Raw genomic sequence first — 27,299 nt, 5'->3', positions numbered from 1 at the left:
TTTGGAAGAGAAGGGGGGGGGAATTACAGAGCTAATTTTGAAGAAGTGTCCATGAAAGTATCTCTAGAAAAGGCATGCAGCAGAAACAGAATGTCCAAGAGACAGATCACTTGTCGCAATCTTTAGTGTGGGCAAAAGATGAAGTACATCTGGCCACAAGCGTTAAAACATTTTAGTCAATAATGCAAATCTGGCTGACCTTTTCAACTTTTTTAACAGGCTGCATCAAGGAAATCTCTGGATAGGCACATCTTGGCCCTAGCGCTGTTAAACAGCCATACCAACAGCAACAACAAGCCAATTGCAATTGCTTTATTCTTACCTTGAACAGCCTTAGCACGCTTATTGAAATGTCAAGGTTTAGATAAGGGACGAGATTTCAGGCTGGAATTCTGACTAAAGGATTTCATCCATACATTAATAATTTAGTCTGAAAAAATATTGGGATTGGAAGACTTACATTTCACATTCTTGAAGCAGTTAGCAACTGGAATTAGTAACCATGGGGTGTATATCCAGAGTTACACTCCTACCATAACAAAGGTGCAAGCGGACTAGTGAGAATCCGGCCACCACAGTTTGACCAAATGGAACCTGGATATCAGTTATTATTATCATCTGTTTATTCCAGAAAAGGAAACCGCCCCCGGGACAGCAAAGTGCCAGGAGGGTGCTAAGTACAGTGGGTTACATATACTGAACATGTAGTCTCGTCCCGAAATATTATCAAATTTTATGTTTAATATATACAATATTTACACATTAGTGATTCTGTACATACATTATACAAATCATATATTTACAATTCACTAATAATTCCATATATAACTTACATATTTACAGGTATATTTTTCCAGTCAACAGCTTACCAAATTATTATGGTTCTTAAAGCAGAAAGTTTCACTTTTACTTACAATTCTTTGGTATTTTGCAGCCAATTCATATTTCAGTAAGTCTGTACGAATTCTGGAAGATCTCTTTCCAGTATGTTGCATCCTCATAGTTTTTCGGCATCTGAAATATTTAACTAGTGAGTTAAATATTTTTGCTGCATTTGATGGGAAGAATCTTTGCAGGCTACTAAGAGTGTTCAGGACTGGACGCAGTGGATTATTTACTTCGCAACGTCTAGCAGTGGCATGCAGTTTGACTAGAATATTATCCAAGACTGGAGCATCTACTGTCTGTGAGCATTTGGGCGAGAGTGTGCCTGTTCCTGTTAATTGTCCGCTGCATCCAGGGTGTGATGTTAAGGTTTGAGTAGAGAATGGCCCTTGAGATAGTAAAAGGGTGGCCAGCAACTCTGTTAAGCCATCGCAAGAACCAGTACTTGATCCCAAGGACGGACTTATAATGTGAATCTGGAGCTGAAGACCAGATTTGCGACGCATACATTGCAATTAGCATGAGACACATTAAAATGTACTTGGTGTTGTCTTTTTGACTTTCATGTAGGAAGTCAAAAGGACAGACCAGGCCCTTTCATTGAGGTGGATAATCCATTTCGATGATTCATAATGTCAATGTCTGCTGTTTTTATTAAAAATTTACGTGAGGGGAAGTAAAAAGAAAATTGTCAAACAGTTGAATTTCTTCCTTTTGGAATGAACAGCTCTTATCAGCTAACACATTTTCTGGTGTGTGATCTGTTGATTGATTACCACCTTTTCCCAAATGAGGAAAACCACTTAAAAGGAATTTTAAATCAATTGAAAGCTAAAATGTTAAATTTATGAGCTTTATTTTTCCCAAACTATGTAAATTGGCATCTAGTATTTTTTTTGGCAAAAACAGTTAACTGTTATTCTCTCGTACTGCAACACATTCTGTAATTATCAATTTATTACAAATTTCGGATACCAGAGAAAATTTGCCATCTTTAATTTTCTCCTCGTTCCTTTTTGTCAAATCAGACATGCCATTTTGCTCTATCCATTGCTGTTTTGTTCTATTAAATTGCCCAAGGGTGCGAAGCATCACATTGATCAAGTGACTAGTGACTATCTTTGTTCAGTTTTAAGTTTTTCGTATGTTCACGTTAATTAATAGCAAACTTAGTCTTACAAACTATAAGTTTAAGAAAGGAAAACCACCTTTCTTTTTTCTTTTAAACTTAAGCACACTAATTTTGATATCACTTGGTCACTAACGGAACTACCCTTGCCTCCTCATTATGAGGCTGGAGATTGGGGTGAATACCCTCTCTCAGGGCTGAAAGCAGCCCTGAGAGAGTGGGTATTCACTACTTGACTGGAAAGTACACAACACCATAATGGTGTTGTCTGCGTTCCACCTTTAGAGCTACTGAGCCGGAGTCCTGAGACAACTGACACTGAACGTTTTTTTAAACCCGAGATTCTTTGTTTCGCATTCTCCATCAGATCAGTCTCCGAGTAAATCATCTCCTTTCGTTATGCAGAAATGCAGTAAATCTGCCACAGTTCACTGAAAATAAACTGTAAAGTGAGTCCAGTCTGGTGATTTCCTTTTAGCAATCACTCATTTCAAACATTTCACTCAATTGAAACATTCCATAGTGATTAAAGCCAACCTTTGGTGGAAACTAAATAAAAGGAACTACTGTGCAACCCTACTCTTCTCAAAGGGAGTAATAGCAGAATGGAATTTATAAACTGCATCAGAGGAGGAACTTGGCCAAGAGCTATGCAAAGTCAACCAAGCAAGGAGAATGACTCGAAAAGACGTTAGCCTTGTTTCAACAAGCATTATCCTCATATTTAGCTCTCTAAACTTTCCACCATCTGTCAGAGCAGATGATCTGTAATCTACAACCACAAGGTTTGGATATAAACCCCATCAAATATTAAGTTATTGAGTTTTAGGAGCTTCGGCAACTAAGGCCATGTTGCTCGATATGTCTGTAATTTTGGTGTACTGAAATAAATTTTGTTTGGTGGACAAAAAAAACCATGCTAACCTTGCCTGACAAATCAGCCATGTTGTGAAAAAGGCCCATAATTCTTCCGGTCATCGATGGGATTTGAACTTGGGTCTTTTCTACCCAGTGTGGGAAGGACAATTCTACAATGCCAAAAGTACGACCACTTTCAAACTGCATGTTGAGCTGAGGCAATATGCCCTAATTGTGGATATCCAAGGAGCACAATCAATCCAATTACTCCGTTAGATCTCATTGCCCAAATTTTAAGGATATTCACACGGTGTTCTACATAATGGTGTTGTATTTTAGAATGAAGGGTAAAAAACTGGGAAATATAAAGCAGAGAACTAAGTCACATAGTCAGAAGTGAGAAGGCAATAAAAACAGAACCAAAGCATGCTGGTTGGTTGTTGTAGTTTTAGCCGCATCAGTAACATGTCATATTGACCGTATATGCTTGTAAATTGCATTTCATGTAGTTTCGTAGCATGGATAAAAGACGATGCTACCAGAATCCAAGATCATCTTCCCTTTCCCCATGCAGTGTCTTTGTACCAACAGGCACTACTGTGCCTTCTCTAAATGTGCTGTGCCACTTTACATTATTCCTAAGCAGCGTAGGATGCATCTGCTCATAAGACAGGAGTGTTGTAATGTTTTGGATCAAGTGTATGTATCAGTTCCTCCAGACATCTATTGCTGACTGCAGATGTACATAGCTTTCTAGTTCCAAGTAGGCCTGATGTAGCCCATTGGTCAGGAGCGAGAATACATAGCACGTGTTCCTTGAGTGGACCGGGGTTCAAACCTATGACTACTAAATACGATAAATATTTGTATTGACGATTTATTGTAAACTCTACTGACTTGGTTGTCGTGCTGGAATATAAACAGAATTTTTTTTTAATGCCTTTTGCAACAAACAACTGAACAAGCCGGTAATATCCAAATTACTATTCCAGTGAACATTCTTCCACAGAGAGCAAAATCAAGTGATGGAACCAAATCACTACCATCACATTTCACTGGAATGGAAACTGATGAACAGAATGATCCAGATGATGGAACAACAAAAAACAGATCAGCACAAGCAATCTCTATCTAAAAAACAGTCAGAATCAAAAATACCCACAGGACTACATAATGCAAAGAATCCTTCAATAGAATTGTAGAGGCTTTTGGGATGCGAAGGATGACTTTAGCAATCGATACCCAAGCAGACATACCTCACAGATGTATTCAAATTCACGTGTGTCCTACCAATAAAAATTAATGCTACCTTTAAGAAAAGATAGGAGCAGTGCTTTTTTTTGGGACAGTATTCAATGGTATGGCGTACTGGCACCTTTATTAACAATGACATGTAACATTTGGATGCAATGCACTTTGAAATTTGTAATATTCTGAACTTTTTTTTTCACATGTTTACCCACTATTCAAATAAGCTTAAAATGATTTAACTAAATTTGCATTTTTTACTGTCTATTGTTAAGATATTTTCTATATAAAACTGTATAACCATTTTCATAATTCTAAATTACTCAGTCAGACCTCTGTTTAATTATTTTGAATTCCCCTTGGAAGTTACATTTAAAATAGTTTCCTTTGAGTGTAGATAGCGAACGGATTAGGAGAGAATTAACTCAGTATGCCCTATTTGCATTTCTGGCCTTCAGGCATTTCATGCTGCTGCGCAAATTAAGAGAGCTAAAGGGATTAGCATGCTACAACTTGGTGGTATCTGGTAAAACCTATCCGACCACCTGTCCCACATACGGAGAAGTCGCGCTGGTCAAGAGTAAGCAGATCAGGTGTATTCCCAATGTGCTCTAGCCCACCTTCTACTGCAGTGGTGTCCAACCTTTTCCCGTACAGGGGCCATATTCAAAAAAATTCAAAGTTAGATTTCTTTAGTGCGTTACATTTTCGATATCTTGTTGCATGTAAAAGTAAAATTGAAAATATTCAAAAATTTAATTAAGTACAATACACAATTACATTTACTGAACAAAACATTTAATTAGAAAATGTTTTTGATAATTAACAAAATTTAAAATGCTGTTTTAGTTCACTTTCCTCGTTGTTGGACACCGCTATGAATCAATTGTAAGTGCCCCGTTCGGGAATTAGAAAAGTGATTTTCTTTTAATGTGACAAATAATCATATGTTGTTTCGCGGAAGTGCATTATCCACAGTCTTCCGTAAATTTTCCCTGTCTCTGTTTACATGGTCACAGCACCTGAATATCCGAATGATATCGATATTTTGGACAGTTTCAAAAAAAAAAAAAAGATAAAAGAAAAAATTCAAATTTAAGAACTAGTGACAATACCAATGACGAGAGAAGGACAACAAAGGTATTAATCCTTCTAAACATGAATTGTTGGCATTTGGTGAAAATGAAGTTAGAAAATTGTCAATTACAGTTAAATGCAATTCATGGATACCTAATTGATAAGATTTCGGAAGAACTGAAGCATTTGATGAACGTTCTGAGTACGATACCAATTTCACTGAGTGAATGTTAATAAGGATTTTCACAAATGAATCTGATCGCCAGTCCAACCAGCGCTTCGTTGATGACAAAAACAGTTTCTTCACTACTATTTCTTAAAACTGTAGGCCCACTGCTGACCCGCTTTGATCCAGCAAAATATGTCAATTCATGGCTTCTGGTGGAAATGTCATTCAGCAGCCGACACAGAGGAGGAAAAGAAGTAGGCATAGGGTGTCGGATGAGAACTTAATAAAAATTTGGAATATTCTGCAAAAACTTTATTATGAAATTATTTTTACTTATTTTACTCACAGTTTACTTATTTTTTATATACTTGAATAATAAATTTATGCCTGATAAACTGTGTTAACATACTTAATTTGTTGTTCTTATTCTAAAAACATTACTACTAAAGTAACAATATCAGGGGAAAAAATTTGAGTACTTTTCATATCCTTTTAATTTTCAATTTTTTCCTGATAGCAAAGAATGAGTACCAGCACCTATTTTTTTTTACAAAAAAAGCACTGGATAGGAATATTGATTTATCACATTGTGGAGGAGTGGCAGTTCTTGTGAGGAACAACACCATCCAAATGTTTCTCTAACAGTTCAAATGCCACCTCCATTCTGCTTACTCGGAGATTTCAATGTCATCATCCACTGTGGGAATTTTCAACAATTGACATAAGAGTTAAGCTAGTAGAATCCTTACTTGATGCCTATCAACTTACCCTGCAGAACACAGTTGAGCTTACCTATATCTATGACTGCCAAACCTGTTCTCCTACTATATATACTAATACAAAGTGGTTAGTTCTTGATTACCTACTAAACAGTGACCATTTATCAATTATCTGAAGGCTCAAAAACACAGGGATAAACTTGTCTCCCATGCAATGCACCACTTTTAAATTTCACCGGGCACACTGGAATGAATGTCACTTGCAGTTTGATGATATACTCCACTACCAGCCTGCAGTAATATCACTGAACATATTATTAACCACATATTATAAACTGCAACCTCTATAACATCAAAATCTCAGAAAAATGCAAAAAAATTACTGATAGAATCAGGAATGTATGCACTCTAAACAGAAAAAAAAATTGAATTTGAGATTTGTTTTGCAAGTTTCCTACAACTAGTAATCTCATCAATTTTAAAAGGCTCAATGCCAAGTTACACCAAATATGAAAAAAAAAAAACCAAAGAAAGATATCTGGATCAGTTTTGCTTCACTATTTACAAGGACAGACACTACTCATCTGGAGGAAAATTCAAACACTCAATGCTAAATATTTGCAGTCCTCAGCTAAATTAGAAAGGGTAGTTGTCTTCATTGACAGAAACTGTGAACACTAGCTGATTTGTCAGTATATCAGCAGTATCTGCTTACAACCTAAAATCAATTTCCCCACTCCCATATAATCAGCCATTGACATAAACAGAACTTTTAGAATCTTTCAATAAAATATCCAATAGCACTGCTGTTCCAGATGGAGTTTACTACATGATGTTAGAACCAAATAACAAAGAAAAAAGCTCATTGTTAAAATTTTAGAATAGAATATTTTTAGAAAATACTTACCTGAATGGGGGGCATCGCTCAAATGTCCTAGCCTTCCTGAAGCCAAGAAAGAATTGCACCTTTCCACATAATACAGGCCAAGTTCATCGACTAGCATTTTAAGCAAAACCTTGATAAAAATGGGCCACAGGTAACTCATATGGTGCTTGGAAACTTAAAAGTTGCTAAACAGTAATCAGCATGGATTTTGGAAGATTGGTCCACATTAGACATGATTAAAGCAGAAACAAACATCTGCAGTTAACCTTATCACACATTCTTGGTAATGATACAAATCTTAATCACTACTTGAGATGCATAAATTCATATAATTGTCTCTAATCAATAATAATATGGAAGATTTAGTCACAAGAAAATCACAAACAGGAATAATATGGCCCAGAAGTCCCTGTGCCAAAAAAAAACTCAAATACAACAGCTATTTCACTGCTGGGAATTTGATACCTTATGTAGAAACATTTCTGTGAGTTCTGGTTTTGAAATAACTTCAAATGAAACTATTGCCTGAAAGCAGCAAGTACTATCATTGCTTTCAGATTCAATAAAAGTTGAATTATATTAAGACAGAAAAGAATTAGTTTTATAGAGGCATTATCGTTACTTGTCACATCTGAATCGTTTTTAGATTATATAACTGATCATTTCAAATAGGTTATCTAGAATCTGCTGTAGTGTAAGCACTATTTTACACACACACGCTCACATACTGAAAAATATACTTACATGTCTGAACAATTTACTTTCCCTAACTGGAGACACCTAGAATTGCACTTGTAACATGCAGTGTGATCTAAAAAATAAAAACTTCAGGCAAATTCTGTTATGGCCAAACTGACTGCAGCTGTACTTATAGGTATAACACTCTGTATATATTCTTTATTTTAAAAATAAACTAAAAAAAAAAATAATAATAATAAAAATTAATAAATAATAAAAAAAAACATTCAACAGTCAAATTGGCTGCTTCTGTATTTCTAGCAGTAAATCTGCAATATATATACTTTAGAGCAGGGGTGGGTAACCTTTATAAATGATGGGCCAAATAAAATGTCTGTGAGGTACATGCAGGCCAAAAAAAATTTTTTTTTTTTTTTTAGCTTTCCACAATTTTTAGGATTATTAAAATGGTATATAATGAAAAAAATCATCATAAACAGTTTTTATGTTATTTATACATACATGTGCACATAATCAATTTTAAATTTTATTAATAAGTAACACAAAATACAAATTGAAGATAAAATTACAAAAATACACTTACAGTAACAAAATACAAACACAATTCCAATAACAAAAATTGCAAAATGCCATTTATTATATATATATATTTTGAAAATGATCACAGGTCAGAGGTTGCCCACACCTGCTGTAGAGTATAGTATACTGTATTTTCATTATTTTTCATGAAAGTGTAAATTTTTAAAAAACGTGTGATATTTGCTTATATTTCAAACAGGCAATCTAGACATAAGCCTAGTGTCTAATTTTTTTTTTTTTTTTATGAAATCCCCAAACACGAAAGGTATCAAAACCTATAGTACTTAGTACCGTGCATGGGTTGAAGGAGAAGTATAGGGGGAGGGGGATGCCGGAAACTTTCCTCTAGAGACTAAACATGGGTTTCACCACATCAAGCCTCCAATAAGCAAATGCAAACTTATCTAAAGTTGCATTTCCTTTAAAACAGTTGAACAGACAGAATAAACAGTTGCTTGCTGCTAATTTATTTTTTACAGGAGCAGAGGAAATGCAGCTCTTTGTATAGTCAATTATTTCATTGTGTAAGAAGCTAATGTTTAACACATTAATTGCTACGAGGCAGCATTTTTAAAACATTCTTTAAACACTAACTTATGATACAACACTATGTCACAAGCAACACATTCTTTAATATAAATGAATCTACATTGTATGGGCAGACCAAATATGGTTTTGGTTTCAACCATTTTTGGATAGATCATGGTTTATCTGAAGCTATATGAAATACATACATGGATCATAATATACAGGGTGACTCACTACCAGTGCGACAAACTTGCAGGAGGTGTAGGGGGCACAAAGACGAATCGGAATCACATAGCATTGCAGGGTCCAAAATGCCTTCGTCATGCGGTAGAGGACGTTGAACGGGAGGTCGCGTGAACAGCGATCCCACTGGAAGTCAGCATTTGCGAACCGGTTCCCGAGGCAGTAGGATGGATTAGTATTCAAACGTTGAACTGACTTGCATGCATCTTGCGCACGGAGCTGCGGACTGTAACGGGCGCGCTGCTCTGCGCTTGTACCAGGAACATTTCCCGCACAGGTGTGCTCATCATATGATTTTCGCACGTGTGCACAGAAGGTTACGTGAGACTGGTTGTTTCACTAGAGGTACTATGAATCGAGAGCGAATGACGAGGACACCAGACAATGAGGAGAATGTCCTACGTCTTGCAGAAGGCAACTCGAGCGATAGGCCAACGATTTGGGTATTTCCCAATCCATTGTATGGAGGATACTGTCAACAAACCAAATGAGTTCATACCATCTGCAACGTGTCCAATCATTGGAGCCTGCGGATTATCCACTCCGGAGGACTTTTGCTACTTGGTTTCTTCAACAGAAACGGTCCCACATAGTCTCAGCATTTATATTCATATTTCACAATGACTTTTAATTATATTTTTGAAAAAAAATTGGAGGCCCTAGGAATTCTTTTTATTAATATTAATCACTGTAATGTGTTACAAAGCTGTTAAATTTCTGAACATCTGATTCAGTTTGAATGATTTATTTCATAGTGTAAACAGTTTATATTTAGCTCTTTTGGCGTGCGTGAACGCACACACACACACACTTCATTCAGAGTTGTTTCAACTTTATGTTGGAGTTGTCCTGAATTCTTGCAGTATGTAATGCCAACTCTATCGGTTTCCAAGTAATTGTAGACAGTTTATAAAAGATGGCAGTAGAAAATAGCTCTTAGAATAAGAGGAGGTAAAGATTGGACCTGCCAATCACTGATGTCCAATTTGTGCTTATAAAAGCAAATCCAGAGAATTTCAGTCTTTGTAAGCCCAAAATTTCAGCATCCAAAGTTTGATTTCTGATAATTCACTCTAATTTTGAGCAATCAAGTCAATATTTCAAAAATATTTAAAATTATTTATTTTGAATTAATTAAAGCTTACCTTTTTATTTTTACTCAATGTACATTGGGAAATATGAAAATTTAAGTCTTTAATTTATTCAAAATATTTCCCACTGAAGGTGTACTGGACTTGATTGGTCCTTTGATCAACTAAAAGTGTTTATGTATAGTTTTTATTTTTACAAATTTTCAAAACTTAATGAAGAAACTTTCCACAGAAGTGGAAAAGTCACAAGCCAGCAATTAATTAAATTTAAGTCTTTGTGAAGTAAGACAAACTCATTCTGGAAATTGTTAATCATTAATTTAAGTGAAGGATTTTTAAACAATTGTCATGGGCTTTTTTTGAAATCAATTTCATGTAATTTTAGGTCCACAGTTTCTTTTATGGTGCATACACAGACTATTATTAGAGCTAGGCATTTGTCGTGGGGGAAAATGAAAAAAAAATGTGTAAAAAAATCACAGGGAAGGTAATATAACAAAAATCAAATAAAAAATATAAATATACTTTTATTTAATTATTTAAATTACAGCTTTATATAAATTTTAAAACATAAGTAGTATGCAAGTTGCAGCATGTCTATACCTTGAATATTATTAAATTCTCATCCTTAATTTTTTTTTTTACCACTTGTTCACTCATATTGTCTTACTACTGACTGCTAGAAGGTACAATGATTTAAAAAACATTTGTGGGAGTAAAAGTTAAAATTGAATAAATTCACTAACATTATTAAATTTCAGTGACAGAACAGCTCAGTCCACCTCACAGAAAATTTGTGTTCTACAGGAAAAGTTTGAGAACTATTGGACTAAAGTGCTAATTAAATGGGAAATCAAAACTAACAATATGCCCATCATTTATTTTCTCTTAAAAATTAGTTCTAGAAATCTCCTGCCAATGGTCAAAATTTGGAAGCTCTGGAGTAGAAAATTCAAGAAAAGGCAGCAATCAGTGTCCCCACCTTTCTTGAATTAAATGAATTATAAATTTACTAGAAGTAATTTTATCTTAATAAAAAAAAAAAACCCACACCATGCATAATTTCATAAAATAGCTGGACTGACATATGAATACCGTTCACTGATTATGTAGTCTGCCCAACTGACTGTGATATGCTAACATTCACTAACAGACAGGCTCCTGAATGCATACAACACACTGTGTACTACTTCCAAAATGAGGTACCAACACTGCTGATGAATTGTCCTCTGTTTGCCCTTAACAATGTTTTAATGAAAGGACTTGATCAATTTCTGTATAAGGTTTATAGAAATTTTACATAGAAAACAAATATTGTAATCGTTTTAGAGTAGTTTATTCTAAATAAAATGGGATAATTCATGGCAATGTGGAAAATCAAGGCCATGACATATGCCTAGCCCTAATCATTATGCAACACATTTCATTTATTTGCAACTGTCAAAATCAGCATAGCAATTACATTCAGAAATATGGTAACTTATTTGTCATATAGGTATAACAAGGATAGCAGAACAATATACAGTTTTGGAAAGAACTTCTTTATTTTTAATAAATTAGAAATGAATGAAAGTGACATATTTTTACAACACTTTATCAACATGATGCAATGCAAATGACTATAGTTTCCATGAGAATTATAATGAATCAATGTTAATTAGAATGATGTTAAGAAGTAATTAATCAATGTACAATAAGGAAACAATTATATTTTTATGAATTTTACAATTTTGTCCATTGTCAAATATTCTTAATTATGTTTTTACAAAAAAATGTTGATTGTACTTTCAATAATATTCACTGTTGTAATAAAAAATTAGATATAAAAAATTAGCAATTACTGATAACGTAAGAACCTGCCTGAAACAAAAGATTGATTTTTTATTTTTTTTGAATACCAATCCCATGTTACTGAAGACATGTTCAAGAAAAATTAATTTCTTAAACATTTACAAATATCATTACAATATCAGAGTTTATGACACCAGAAGTCCACATCTAAAATACAAAGAATACACCACTGGGAAAATACACGATAATATTCTTTTAAAACCATGAAGAGTGTATAAGAAATTTGATTTTTATCGTCACTTCACTATCATGGAATTCATTTTATAAAATAGTTTACACCAAAAGGGGTGGGAAGAATGCTTTATAAAAATATGTACACCAGAATCTTGTTAAACTATGGTTTAACAGGGACTACAAAAAACCTGTAACATCATACAAAATATTATGTCTGTTTTATCCACACATTATTTCCTCATTATGATCATGCTGTAGGTTGACTAAAAAAACTTGAATTCTGAGGTTTGTATAGTTTGTGCTTTTGTCTAAGAATTCCTTGTTCTGCGATCTCTGCTGCCTCTTCTGATGTAGTTTGACCTCTTCTGCCTTTTCCTTCTTTCACTGGACCATTAAGCACATTCCTAAAAAGCAATAATAAGATATTACTCTGTTTTTGATTTGCATTGATACATTATTATCCATGAAAAGTATATTTTAATGAGTTAATAACATTCATTCCATACACACTAAAACAGGCATTAAACTGACAGTTTAGAGGTAAATGGTGTTAAACTAACATGAAACGAATGGTGATACTTTAAGGAGTACATTAATAGAAGATTTAAAAAATTCATAACTTATACAAACCATCATAAATGTTGATGATCATGAGATCATGCATTTTTGTCCAAGGAGAAATACATGAAAGTATTTAACATAATTATCTCAGAAAAGCCACTGTTGTGTTGAGTACATACAAACATGGCCCAGAAAAAAGAAGAAACTGTATAAATTTTTCTTATACCATGCTACAACTATCCTCCTTTAATTTAAGTGCAAGTACTCCAGTCTGTGCTACCTGCAAAATAAAACAGACATCCCCATTATTTAATTTACTGAAGCCCTTTAAAGCTCCCCCATCATGTTAACACACAGAAGACCAGTTTCAAGGGTTTGCAACCTACAAAACTGAACAAATTTTAACAAGAATGCTTCTTTATATCAATAAGTAACTTCACTGATTTTCATTGTGCAAAAAAAAAAAAAAAAAAAAAAAAAATGGCCATTCATAAGTAGAGATACAAAACTGAAGCAGAAAACATTTTCCAAAGCAAAAAATATATTTCAGCCAGCCACTTAGGTTACATTCTTTTTTTTTTTTTTCCTAACTAATAACCACTGCCATTATGAATTTTGACAGCACAAAAGTTGCTTGATTATATTGCATATTTACTGCTTAATACCTGTTCGTAAAATTGAAATGTAAATTAGTTAAAAAAATAAGATTGTTTATTGTATATGTTGCCCCCGAGCATATTGTTATGTACAAATATATTAATAATATACTGTATGCAGGGCTCGCTCAGGGGTATATGTTGCCCCTAGGCTGCATTTACTGATGGCACCCCCTTCGCTGATGCAAAAATTTAAATTTTTTTGAATGATTAATTTTACCTATTTGGGCCAAGGTCTAGGGGTACCAAGGTTTAGGGCATTGGCGGCACCCGGTAAACCTTGCCACCCCTAGGCCAGTGCCTACTCAGCCTAACCCTAAAGTTGGCCCAGACTGTATGTGATTTATTCAGAGAGCAATATAAAAATACACTTACAGTAAAATAAGATAAAAAGGGCTCACCTGTAATTGTACTTTGAAATTTGGTAAAGTTTTGTTTAACATGGTTGTATTGTAAAAGGAAGTTTATGTTATTGTTCCATGATTTGAAGTTTGCTGGGACAGTAAAATGGCTACTGATACAGAGAAGAAGGGGAATTCATATGATGAATAAAGTAATGTCAGCAAGTTACACAGCAACTTAAAAGAGCAGAAGATAGGTAAAGTTCTGTTAGGGAAAAGGAAATGGAAATTTTAGCAGATATTATGAAAATGATTATGACTCTTTTTAGCTCCAAATAATGCTCAAAAGGGGTTTATATGGATCAAAGCTGGAAATAGTATTTTATTTCAGATTCACGTTTCTCATGGATATGGCTCAATATTTTAGTGAATTAATTAACAGTGTGAATTTTCTTTGTTTAGCTAACACCTAAAAAAAAAAAATTCTCTTCATGCTTTGAAGATAAACATAGTACACACATTTTCCACTATTATGTAAAATAAAGATAACACAAACCAAATTACATTTAAAGATTTAAAGGCCAGTCTGATGATCATTACAGAGAAAAGGGTAAGTCTTGTTTTACTTTTCACCTAAATAGAGCATAAATACGTGAAGCACTGGTATAGGAGGAATATATATATCTGATTTTTACTCTAAAGATAAGCCAAGAACAGTCTTATTAGAGAACTGTTTTATTGCAGTAACCATGGAAATTTTTATTTGTTGATCTTATATATTTTTGTCAGCCTAAAGATTAAATGTTTGAATTATTTCATTGTTTAAAAAATTCTCTCATGTCCTACTTGAACTTAGTGTCAAACATTAATTAGTCAACTGCAGAATTTGAACCAGAAAATTCTTTGGAGAAGCATAACACACATAAATAAGTTATGTTACTTAAGGATAAAAAGGTGACAATAGTAATTTTACTGGAAAAAATTAATGAACAAGAAATATTTCTAAATAAACATGTCATACAAGGTGTGGCAATAAAGTTCCTGGACTGGTGCTGTATAATTGACCAGTGTGAAAATAAATGGAAGTTGTATGTTGTCATTCGAATTTTTTTCCAGTAGGCTGCCAGATTGCAAGTAACAACCAATTTCATTGGTAGTGTTACTGCTCTGCACCATGATTTTGCAATGAAGCAACAAATGAATATCAAATTTTGCTTTAAACTGGGAAAATCTGCAACAGAAACATATGAAATGTTAAAAAAACTCTTTATGGTGATGAAACATTAAATTGTACCAGTGTCTATGAATCATATAAGAGATTCAAAGATGGGCATGGGGATGTTTGTAATGACCCAAGAAGTGGGCATCTGTTAATTTCTCAAAATGAAGTTGCAAAAGTTCTTGTTGTGGCAAGATATCGTTGCATGAACATCACAATGATGGCTAACAAGTTGGATATGAATAAGAAGATTATTTCTCAAATTCTGCATGAAGATTTAGGAAAAGGAAGGTCAGTGCAAAGTTTGTGATGTACAACCTTGTGGATAAGCAGAAGCAACGTATAGTGTCATCATGCAAAGATGAATCATCCAGACTTGTCAAGACAATCCTAATTTCCTTGACAATATTGTCACTAGAGATGAGTTTTGGATGTTTCAGTACGACCCATAGACAAAGTGTCAGAGCATGCGGTGGGTTTCGAAATCATCACCAAGACACAAAAAGATGTTTACAAAAATCCAGGATCTAACATTGCTGATCATGTTTTTTGATAAACAGGGTGCAATTCATGAGGAATTTGCACCTGAAGGGGAGAGAGTCATCAATGATGTGATCTCAATTTTGAGATTAAGGTAGCTGGTTCTTGTTTTATGACAATGCCCCTGTCCATTCTGCACTTGTTGTGAAGATATTTCTGATGAACGTCGCAATGTACAGATCAACCAACCACCCTACTCTCCCAATCTAGCACCACTGGACTTCTCCCACTTTCCCAAGGTGAAAACTCTCCTCAAAGGAAAGAGATCTCATGAAGTTGAGGACAAAGAAAATGTAACTGCCAAAATTGAACATCATCTCCTTGGATCCTTTTGCTACAAGAGGCGTTCAATAACCCAAGAAGTTATAATAAATTATCTACCTAAGGTACTTCCCACAATTATATTTCAATGATTCATGACGTATCATGTTCCTACATATCTCAACTTGAATCGTACTAATTTTGATCCCATTATGTTTTTAGGTTGTGCTGCTGTAACAAAAAAAGAAGGACACCTGTATCATATTATGGATTTGCTGAAATTGGAGCATTGTTCAGTCATCAAGTTTCTTACCAAAGAAGGAAATGGGCCAAAGGCAATTCATGAAAAGATGGTGGCTGTGTATGGTAACAGTGCACCTTCAGAGTACCAGGTGAAATTCTAGTCAAAACAATTCAAGTGGGATAGAGAGCCCACTGAAGATGATCCACGTCCAGGAAGGCATGTGACAGCAACCACTCCAGAGATGTGCCAAGCTGTGGAAACCCTTGTGCTGAATGGCAGATGTTTAAAGGTGTCTCAAGTCTCTAGAAAATGTGACATATCTGAGGGAACAGCTATAACCATCCTCCATGGTGCGAGGTGGGTCCCCAGATTTCTGACCCCTGTGCAGATGCAATTCAGAGTACAGTGTTGTGAGGAGAATTTAGAACTTTATGGAAGGGATCCTGAAAATAAGCAAGAATCAATGCAATGGAAGCATAACCCTTGTGCTTCCATTGCATTGATTCTCCCCTACCCAAAAAATTTTGGATACAACCTTCAGCTCGCAAGATTATGGCCACCATTTTTTCGGATGCTCAGGGAATTCAGATGCTTTTGTTCATTCGCTACTTGGAACACAAGCAGTCACTGGGGTGTCATACTCATCCCTACAGTACAACCTAAGAAATTATCATGGAGGAAAAATGCTGTGGGAAACTTTCCAGAGGTGACAAAAGTGAAAACAGCCTATCACCACAGAGACCCTGGTTACCTTGACATTCACTTTAAATATACCATATTTTTAAGAATTTCTCTTACAAATAAAAAAATATACAGCATATAGATAATAAATATAGATAATAAAACACTTACTTTGAAGAAATACCACCGTTAGCTTCTGTGAGAACTTTTGAAAAAGTTGCATTAGGTTCTGAAGGCATTTGAAATTCAGATACATTGAAAGTTGCATCATTTGGATCAGTTGCATCATTGTCTTCACTCTTGAAAATAAGAATTTTTTTTTTTTTTTTAATATGAGAACAGTTTAAATTTCATGGTTTTTCATGTAAAATTTTGAAATTTCAGTCACCTATGCAGGGACGAGAGAGAGAGAGAGAGAGAGAGAGAGAGAGAGAGAGAGAGAGAGAGAGAGAGAGAGAGAGGAGAGTTAAGAATTACTATTCTTGTTAATGTACTTGTGTACGGCCAGTCATAAATAATGACTGGTAATGTACAAACACAAATTTGTTACTGAGTATGACACTTCGCTGCATTAAAATAGTGCTAATTTTAAATTTTGAGAAATTAAATTACTAATTCTTGTCCTTCAGAAATTTTTACTAACGACTATTAAAGCCAATAGCTCCAGTTCTTATGGCTCATATGGCTTTGTTTGTAAAAGTCAATTTTATGTTCTCAAGCCAATCTGCATGCTGTGTGCACTGAAAAAAATTTGAATATTTTTGGATTACTGCCACCCCCAAAATGCAGTATCTTGCAATCATCAAAGGATAAACTTAGTTGCCACTTTTAAGCTCATCCATTTAGCTTATTTAGATCTCCTTGAAGTAGCATACTCTGATTACTGTCATTAAACGCCATGCACATTTGCATCAACAGCAAAGTTAGACATTAAACTCAAAATACTTACAATATCATTAATAAATATTAAAAACAGTAAGGGGCCCAACAGACTGACCCTGTAGCACACCATCAGAGACTTTACTGAAATAAGTATATTATGTCAAAATGATTCTTTGCATCCAGTTATTTTTTTGATGACCTTATGGTAGTTAATCAGAATGATCAAGCATGCTTTACTTTAACAAATCCATACTGTAATTGCCTTATGGCCCCCATTCCTAATAAGAGGAACTTGCATTACTCCTTTAACTACTGACTCCCATTATTTTTCTTGGCATGGAGGTGAAAATTAGAGGGCTGTAGTTCAAGGCCGTGTTAAAGCTGCGGCCAAACCAGCCATAGTCTTCACCCAAAGAGGGGTCTCACTTTCAGTGTAAATATTTTCTAAAGTAGTGATAAAAATTTCTAATAATAACAGTTTTATACAAATGGCGGAAAAATCCATATCAATGTATGGATGAATAAAACTTTCTACAAAAAGTTTCTTCCATCATCCAACAAATTTTAATGAAGGGATGTTTGAGATCAATTCTTTGAATTTTTGGTTTATTTTGCAGCAGGAATTTCATGCGCTGTTGCCACCTGTCCCTATCTACCATTAACAATGACTGCACATGTTATAGGAACTGAATCAGGACGGCAACAATTGTACCTTTTGAGATGTGCAACTTCTCAACCTAATTGTTGTTGCGGATCTGCAGTAGCATTTGTTTTATGAAGAACACAGAACGATCATCATTACCTCAATATATTGGTAATACCCCATTCCAAGGACCTCCGCAGCCGAGTGGTCAAGAGCGGGAGTGCAGTAGCACACACATTCTTTGAGTAGACTGGGGTTCAAGCCCCTGACTGCTAAATACGGTTGAGCTGCCAACCCGCACTGGACCAGCGTGGCAGATTATGATCCATTTCCCTCAACATGAATTGTTGAAGGAAATGGATTTGCTAAAACTGACTTTGAACTAACTCAATATTAAATTTATTAAAATTTATTTACTTGTAATGAATTTTTCATCAAACTATCCAACTGTTCAAATGAGACTTACAATGCACCAATAATATGGGAAGTTGGCCAGGGTTTAGAAACATTTTTGGGATATTGAAATTTTCATTAGAATGAAAATTTCAATTTTGTTGCAACAAATGATATTTGTTGCAACAAAATTTTACTGTATTTTAATTAAAATAAACTGTACTTATGTACTATAAATCAAGCAATGTCTGATATATTTTAAATTCCTCAAAATTCCAAATTAAATGCTATTTTAATCCAGTGAAGTGAATCTTACTATTACTTTTATCCATGGGCATTATTCATCACAACTTTCAATTATTAGTTAAGAACTGAAAACAGCAGTGGGATCAGATAAAAATGTTAAATAAAAATTGATATAAAAACTATAACAATAAGGTATGTGTATATTCAATTTTGAAAATAACTGCTGTGATATATTCTCATTGTACTTATGATCTAATAGGCAAGTACTCACTAAAACTAAAAGCATATTTTTCTGAACAGCATTAAAATATTTCCTCCAGTGGCAAAACATAAAAATAATACATCTCAAACTGAAATAATATTTATTTAATGTTCTTTATAAGTCATTGTGTAGATAATAATATTAATCCTCTGATGGGCCCACAAATTTTTTTCTAACCTATAGATGCACCTTGGGATCAATATGCCATTTTATAACCTTAAAATTTTTTCATGTCAATTTATTTTCAAGATTTTATGAACACAATTGTCAACACACTTTAGGTATTTTTTTACATGTTAAAAAATGACAACATTACAAAATACCCAGCAGTGTGGCAGCAAAGCTTGAAATTAACATCAAATATCTCACACACTCGGGAATGGTTTACCACCAGGAGATGTAAACAACAGCTGAAGGAAGCCAGTGCTTCTTTTGGAAGATGTATGGATCAAATGTGAGAGAAGTGCATTTCTATCATGCTTGACTGCTGTACAAATAGTATTAGTACCATAATGGTCATATGGTGCAGGGAAGCCTAAGGCTGCACCAGCAAGAAAAAAAAAAAAAAAAAAAGAAGAGTAAAATAATAATAATAATAAAATTAAATAAAATAAATAATCAAAAAATAATAAAAGAAAAGTAAATAGACAACCTATGCATTTCCCTCCTCCCGTAGGTAATTATCCAGCTGACCTTTGAATAACAAAAGTAAAATAATATTAATAAGTAAAATAAAAATAAATAAGAAAAATAAAACTATAAGTAAAATAAAAATAATAATAAAAGTAAAATAAAAGACTGCTGTACAAACTGGTGCAGTGTGGCAATAAGGGAAAGTTACCGCAATGGATAAAGGGATGGTTGGATGGGAGAAGACAGAGTGGTTAACAATGGGCACTGCTCTTCTTGGACTACTGTTATTTGTGGAGTTCCCCAGGGTTCAGTGCTGGGCTCATTGTTGTTTTCAATCTTTATTAATGATACTGATGAAGGTATATCAGGCTCAATGTATCTACGTTTTCAGATGATATGAAGGTTGGTAGAATGGGCTGCTACAACGAGATCTAGAATAATTAGGCAGATGGGCTGAGAAATGGCAATTGAAATTTAACATTGACAAGTGCAAGGTACTGCATATGGATATGTAGGTAATCCCAGAGTAACACATCAACTGGTGGTACTATAATCAGGGTAGTGGAAAATGAAAAAGACTGGGAAAATTGTGCAATTAGATATGAAGTTCTCTGAGCAGTGTCGACAGGTTGCCAGGACAGCTCATGGGGGTTTTGTCAATGATATACAGGAACTTTGCGCAGGAATAAGGAGGCGATTACCCTATTGTACCAAGCAATGCTTAGGCCATATCTTGAGTATAGAGGTCTGAAGGCCTCATTTTAGAAAGGATGTAGATCTGCTGGAACAGTGCAGAGAGATTGGTAAAGGGAACAAAAGGGATAGTTTTACCAAGAAAGGTTTCATCACAGCAAATTGCAACATCTGGAGACCAGGCACTTGTGAGATCTGAGTGGGGTGTTTAAGACTTTGAATGGATTGCATAAGCTTAATGCTGATGGCATCTTTTCTCTTACTTACTCAGACTATACAAGAGAGAACATAAATTCAAGTTGACGAAGGATGATTGCAGGATAGATGTGTGGAAATTTGACTTCAGCCAGCAGGTAGTTCATTGTTGGAACAAACATCCACCTGGTGTTGTAGAGGTGGGCAGCTTGAATAAATACAAAAAAAAAAAAAAGAACTAGACAAACTATTAGGGGAAGGGACAGGTGATATGGGGGAGATATATATATATATATATATATTTTTATTTTTTTTTTATGCAGTATAAGATTGCTTTCTTGCATCATTTATCACTACTAATACTAAATGCTAATACATGTATAAAGAGAATATACATCATTGCCTGGTTATTATTATCAGGACCATGTGAGCTCAGTTTACAAAAATGTAAACTGAACTCACATGGGCATGTGATGTATGCAGAAAGTGCTATAAAGCTGTATGACATGATCTATGCCCAAATCATTTCATCCGAAACAGAGAATGGACAGACTCTCACCAACTTCCAAAGAAACTGCCAGTGCACGTTTAGAAGGAGTTTGATATAGAGTTTTTAGGGAATTATCACAAGCACAAACTACATCCCAACAGTCTGAAAGCTGTTCTCTTGCATAATAAGAACTTAAGGCCATTCTTCCCCACTGCCCAATCTATTCATCTGAAGGAGACAATCCATGACATGGACACCACTTGAAGCAATTCAATACAGAACTCAATAGAATTACTGTATTGATCTCAAAGTCATTAGTATGTTAATGGATATGCAAGGAGAGTTCACAAAATATTGTTGTTGTTTCCTATGCCTATGATATAGCTTTTCTACCACAGACCACTGTGACTGGCCTCAAAGAATTACATATGAGCCAGAAACAAGTAGTATGTATACAGCTTGTTCCATTTGTGGCTCCAGTTCTTCATTTTCCTTCTATCTCTTCATATTAAACCTGGCCTAATGAAGAATTTGACAACACGATGAAACAAATGGCCCTCAGTCCACAGCAGCTTTAACTCCCCATCTTATGGCAGCAAGAGGATCAGAGTGGAAGCAGAGAGTGCTAAGAATCTCTAGGTACGACCAGGCTGCCATGCATGGAAACTGAACCTGGCCTATTGTTACAAGGTAAGATCACTCATTGGTGAAGACAGGATATTAGGGCTGGAAAAAGAATTAGAAAATGAATTGGAACATCATCGGTTTGGCTGACACAAGAAGAAGAAATGAAACACAAGTTTATCAAGTGGAAATCTACTGTACACCAATGGAAACAGTGAAAAGAGCAAAGATGGGGTTGGCTTTCTGGTCCACAAAGATATAAAAAAACATTTTAGAATTCAAATGTACATCAACAAGGGTGTCAAAGACTAGTTCTGAGGATTTATAAGAGGTATAAACTAAAGGGTATAATGATTTATGCATCAACATCAAGCCATAATGATGAAGAGATTGAAGAAATGTACACCGAAATTGAGAGACTTCTAGATGAACAGAAAACCCACTACAGCATTATTACGGGGGACTTTCCTATAATTTCCTATAGTTTCCTATATGAAGTTATAGGAAACTATAGGAAATTTTGGAATTGGTGAAAGAAATGAAAGAGGTGTAAGACTTGTGGAAGTTGCATAATCTCAAGGAATGTCAGTAATGAACACTTTTTTCAAGAAAAGGGTGAACATAGAAGAGCCCAAATGGATTAACAACTAATGAAATCGACTTCATCCCCACTAACAGAAGATATACAGCGAACGATGTTACCGTCCTGAACAAGATACCGTATTTCCCCATGTATAAGACGCACCTTAATTTTGGGGCCCGAAATTTGAAAAAAAAAAAAAAAAAAGTATTACATAAAGTTATTGAACTCAAGTTTTATTCATCATAAAATTCATGCAACTCATCACTGTCAAAACTCCCATCCATTAGCTTGTCCTCATCTGTGTCTGATGACGAATCACTGTCTTCATATATTGCCTCGTCCTCAGTTCCATCTATGGCATTTGAAATGCCACACTTCTTAAATGACTTGACAACGATCTCAATCTTGATATTATCCCAGGATCTTTTCACACAGGTACAAACTTCCCCTATAGTTGGTTTCTTCACTCTTCCTGTTGGTGTCAAATTGTCCCCAGAAGACCATCCATTGGTTCCATTCGTCTCTCATGGCAGCTTTGAAGGGTTTGTTAATGCTGACATCAAGTGGTTGGAGCTGGGATGTCAAGCCTCCAAGTATGACGGCAAGTTTTGTTTTTTGCTCTGCAGCAATCTTCTTTGTATTTTTTGTTATGTGTGCCCTGAACTGATCAAGCACAAATAGTGCAGGTTTGCGTAAGAGCCCACCTGGTCTCCTGCTCCAAACTTTCTCAAACGATCTTCATCCCATCCTGATTCATCCAACCCTTGTCATGAACGTGGACAATCACTCCTCGAGGAATGTCTTCTTTTGGCATTGTTTTGTGTTTGAAAATCAGCATACGAGGTAGCTTGGTTCCGTCGGCACAACAAGTTAGAACAACTGTATAATGGCTCTTTTCATGTCCACTTGTCTTCACAGTTACAGTTTTCATCCCATTCTTATCAACAGTTCTGTTACTTGGGACATCAAATTGAAGGGGGACTTCGTCTATATTTGCAATCTGTCCCAACTCAAACTGATGTCTTCCAACATTGAATGACAAAATGATGAAATTCAAGGACCTTCTGCTCATAGCTTTCAGGCATCTTTTGGGAAAGTCTGGTGCGTGTACGCATGCTTAGTCCATTCCGTTTCATGAACCTGAAGCACAAATTGTGTCCTCCTTTGAAATCAGTAACTTCTTTTTCATCAGCAATTCTTCATGCTGAACCATCTTTGTGGACACAGGAATTCCAATTGCCCTTTGCTCTTCAATTACCTCTCTAAATCAGGCCATTTTTCTGACTTGCCTCTCATGGCCTTCTTCTGCCGTGGCATTTTCAGTAGGGTTTCTTCTTCCCGTAGCCAGTCTCTGATTGTTTTCTCAGTTGGAGGAGGACCAAACTTACGTTCAGCAGCACGGATGATTTCCATTCACTTTTGCAAACTGGATCACTTTTAACTTGAATTCAGCACTGTACGAAAATGTTTTCTGACCCATTTCTGGGCAGAATGTGGCAAAACGTAACCTAATATACCGGTAACAAGTGCGAAACAATGAGTGCAAAGACAACAAGTGCGAAAAAGTGGGAAATGCAAGTAAAAAAATCTACAACCACTGTATAAGACACACCCAGTTTTTAGACCCCAAATTTTTCGAAAAAAGGTGCGTCTTATACATGGGGAAATACGGTAAATGTTGGAAGTGGACACGGAAGAGCTGAAATGGATTAACAACTAATGACGTTACCGTCCAGAACAAGGTAAATGCTGGAAGTGATCACAGAATGACAAGATGCACACTTGATATAGATGTAAGAAAAGGAAAAAAACAGACTCGAGTAAATAATATGAAGGTCTTCAATATAACAGAAGAGGAGAAAAAGCAGTATGTACTGGAACTTAAGAACAAGTTTGAGCTTCTGCAGACCATTCAGGACCAAGATATCGATGAGGAATACAACAACAACTTTCTGAAAGTGATAAAGCCCAAGAAACCTATAGTTAAAAAGAAATCCAAAAGCAGAAAAAGTTAGTTAAAAAGAAATCCACAAGAAGAAAAAGTTAGTCAAGAAATACTTGTCATGATGAACCAAAGAGAATGATGAGCAAGAGAAACACTGACAAGGATAAAATTGAGTATACTGAGTTATGCAAAGCCATTAGAAAGAGACTCAGAGGACATACGAAGATTTAACACAAGAAAAGTAGAACAAGCATTAAGGGAAAACAAAGGACTTAAATCAGCAGCCACGAGCAGTAATACAGAAAGACAAATGATACTGAAACTGAAGAATAGCAATGGTGTACTTATAAATAGCAGAGAAGGCATAATTCAAATAGCAGAAGACTACTATAAAGAATTATATAAGGAGTGAGGGAATGATGGATCACAAATTAGCAACACATACGACATACAAGATATCCTTTCTGATGAGGTAGAACATGCACTGAAGAAAATGAAGAATCAGAAAGCCCTGGGTGAAGAGGAAGTTACTGTAGAGTTGCTAAAATTGGGAGGAGGAGACATGACACAGAACCCGGTAAGACTCTTCACAAAATACATTAGGAAAGGCGTGACAGATAAGAAGTGGAATAATGCAATCATAATTTTGCAGCATAAGAAAGGAGAGAAATGAGAAATTGGAAATTACAGACCAATTAGCTTGTTGTCCTGCATCTACAAGTTGTTCACAAGGGTCATTACTAACATATTAGAATGAATACTTGATGAGAATCTGCAGAAAGAGCAAACTGGCTTTAGGACAGGATTCTCAACTATGGATCACCTTCACGTAATAACGCAGCAAATGGAGAAAGTAAATGAATATAAAATGCCATTAGGCTAGGCATTTGTGGATTATGAAAAGGCATTTGACTCCATACAACATAAGGCAATGTTTCGGGCACTGGAAAGACAAGGCATAGTTACCCCATAGATTATGATTTTGAAGAAATAACCAATGTATACTCCCCACCATGACTTATGGAAGTGAAATTTGGGCGCTCACCATAAGAACGGAAGAGAAGCTGGAAACTACACAACGAAGAATGAAACGAACTATATTGGGAATCACACTGCTAGATAAGAAGAGAAACTCATGGATTAGGCAGCAAATAAAGGACATTCTTATCAAAACTAAACAACTGAAATGGACTTGGGCAGGACATATAGCTCGAAGACATGATGACAGATGGACTAAGAAAATAACAGAGTGGTACCCAAGAGGAGCTAAAAGAAAATCTGGAAGACAACAACGGAGATAGACAGATGAAATTCACAAGTTCGTGGGTAGTAAATCGATGGTCATTGCACAAAACAGAAGGAACTGAAAAGTTGCTGGGGAGGCCTTCATTCTGCAGTGGATTGAAAATGGCTGATGATGAATGAAGAGTTTTGTGAAAGTGATGAGTAAGATAAATTTGAGAGGATTTTATGCTAAAGTGAGAAATTTCCAAAGATTATTTATTGCCATGAAAGTGAAAATCTTTAAACGCTCTCAAATCAGAAAGGTTCTGCAGGATAAAAGCTTTGAACAAAGCCCCAGTTTTTATTAGAACTATAAATACATGGCTGGCTTTCAAATAACTTTGTGGAAACTTCTTGGTTAACACAGCGATGATGCTGGAAACAGTATGCTCAGCCTGAAAAATTTTTTGATCGAGTTTTTTTATGAAAGTGAAATTTTTATGAATTATAAATGTTTATAATTCATAAAAATTTCACTCCCGTGTGAATGTGCTACTGCACCCCCGCTCTTTGAGTGGACAGGAGTTCAAGCTCCTGACTGCTAAACACGGTCGATCTGCCAACCCACACCGGACCAGCGTGGCAGATTATGGTCATTTCCGCCAGCATGAATTGTTGAGGGGGCTTCCATCCTGCAGTGGATTGATAATGGCTGCAGTTTAATTTTTACCTTATAAACTGTACTTTTTGGTTATTTTTTTCAACCTTAAACCCAATTTTTTGAGAGTACAGTCAGTGGCCACTAAATAAAACTCTACAATGTCTTGGACCAAATGTCATCTTATTATACCACTTTTTCTTTTCTTTCTTTTTTTTTTTTTTTATGAAAACCCCAAACACGAGAGATATTAGAACTATAGTACTTAGTACCATGCATGGGTTGGAGGTTGAGAAGACGAAAGAAGATATTTGTTGACATTAGACTTGGACTTCTGTAGACTTCAATTTTCTGGAAATACGTATGAAGGAAGGTCGTTGCAGAAAACGGCAGTTGAATGAATACACAAGGAAGATGAAAAGTTGGTTCTATGTTTGAAGTTGGACAGTAAATGGATGTTCGCTGGTGGCAACACATGTTCAGACTGTTTTGAAAGAGAGAGCAGGAATTATAGAAGTCAATTCAGAAGAACAGTGTCCATGGAAGTGTCCGTAGAAAAGGCATGCAGCAGAAACAGTACATCTATGAGACAGAGAGTGAAGAGACTCTGCTAGAGATGAGGCATTAATTAACCTTACATGCCCTCTTCTGAATGGAATATAGACGCCTGAGATTGGTTTTGTGGGCACTGCCCCAGATATGAGAACAATATTCCATGCTAGGGTGGTTTTGTGATTTGTACAGAGTGAACAGCTGTTTGGAAGAAAAGCAATGCTGAGAGAGAAAGAGAAAACCAAGATTTTTTAGATGCAGAGGAAGCAATATTTGTAATGTGCTTGTGCCAAGAGAGATTAGTTGGTTGAGTCAGGGTAATCCCCAAAAGAGATATATCACCTTGCCTAGAAATCAGAGTGTCACCAAAGACAAGTGCAGGAGCAGAAGTCTTATATCTTTTTGCGAGATATAAGACAGGACTGAGTTTTTAAAGATTGAAATCAACAAAGTTGTCTTTGCCCCACTGGAGAATTACCTAGAGATCGGCATTTAAGGAATTGGTAGCAGATATTCGAGAAGTTGAAGCTGATTGAACAGGGTGACGTTTCTCAAACTGGAAAGTGGAATGAAATGTGCTATCATCAGCAAAACTATGGATAGGATTTCCGGTCAATGGAAGGTCATTAATATACAA

General features: G+C 35.4%; 1 protein-coding gene across 1 annotated transcript in view; it reads right to left on the bottom strand.

The window, feature by feature from the left end:
- Positions 1 to 12,383: 12,383 nt before the first annotated feature.
- Positions 12,384 to 27,299, bottom strand: part of Klp3A (kinesin-like protein 3A) — a 188,479-nt gene continuing 173,563 nt past the window's right edge. The window contains exons 23-24 of the mRNA XM_090380432.1: positions 16,811 to 16,938; positions 12,384 to 12,540 (exon numbers count right to left, since the gene is read on the bottom strand). Coding sequence (XP_090236558.1) covers positions 12,384 to 12,540; positions 16,811 to 16,938 — 285 coding nt within the window. The remainder of the gene's footprint in view (positions 12,541 to 16,810; positions 16,939 to 27,299) is intronic.

The sequence above is a fragment of the Mastigoproctus giganteus genome, chromosome 8 (genome assembly GCF_048544385.1).
Source record: "Mastigoproctus giganteus isolate SK-2022 chromosome 8, ASM4854438v1, whole genome shotgun sequence".
Taxonomy (NCBI): domain Eukaryota; kingdom Metazoa; phylum Arthropoda; class Arachnida; order Uropygi; family Thelyphonidae; genus Mastigoproctus; species Mastigoproctus giganteus.
The sequence above is the reverse complement of the archived record's forward strand: the minus strand, read 5'-3'. Positions and strand labels throughout refer to the sequence as shown.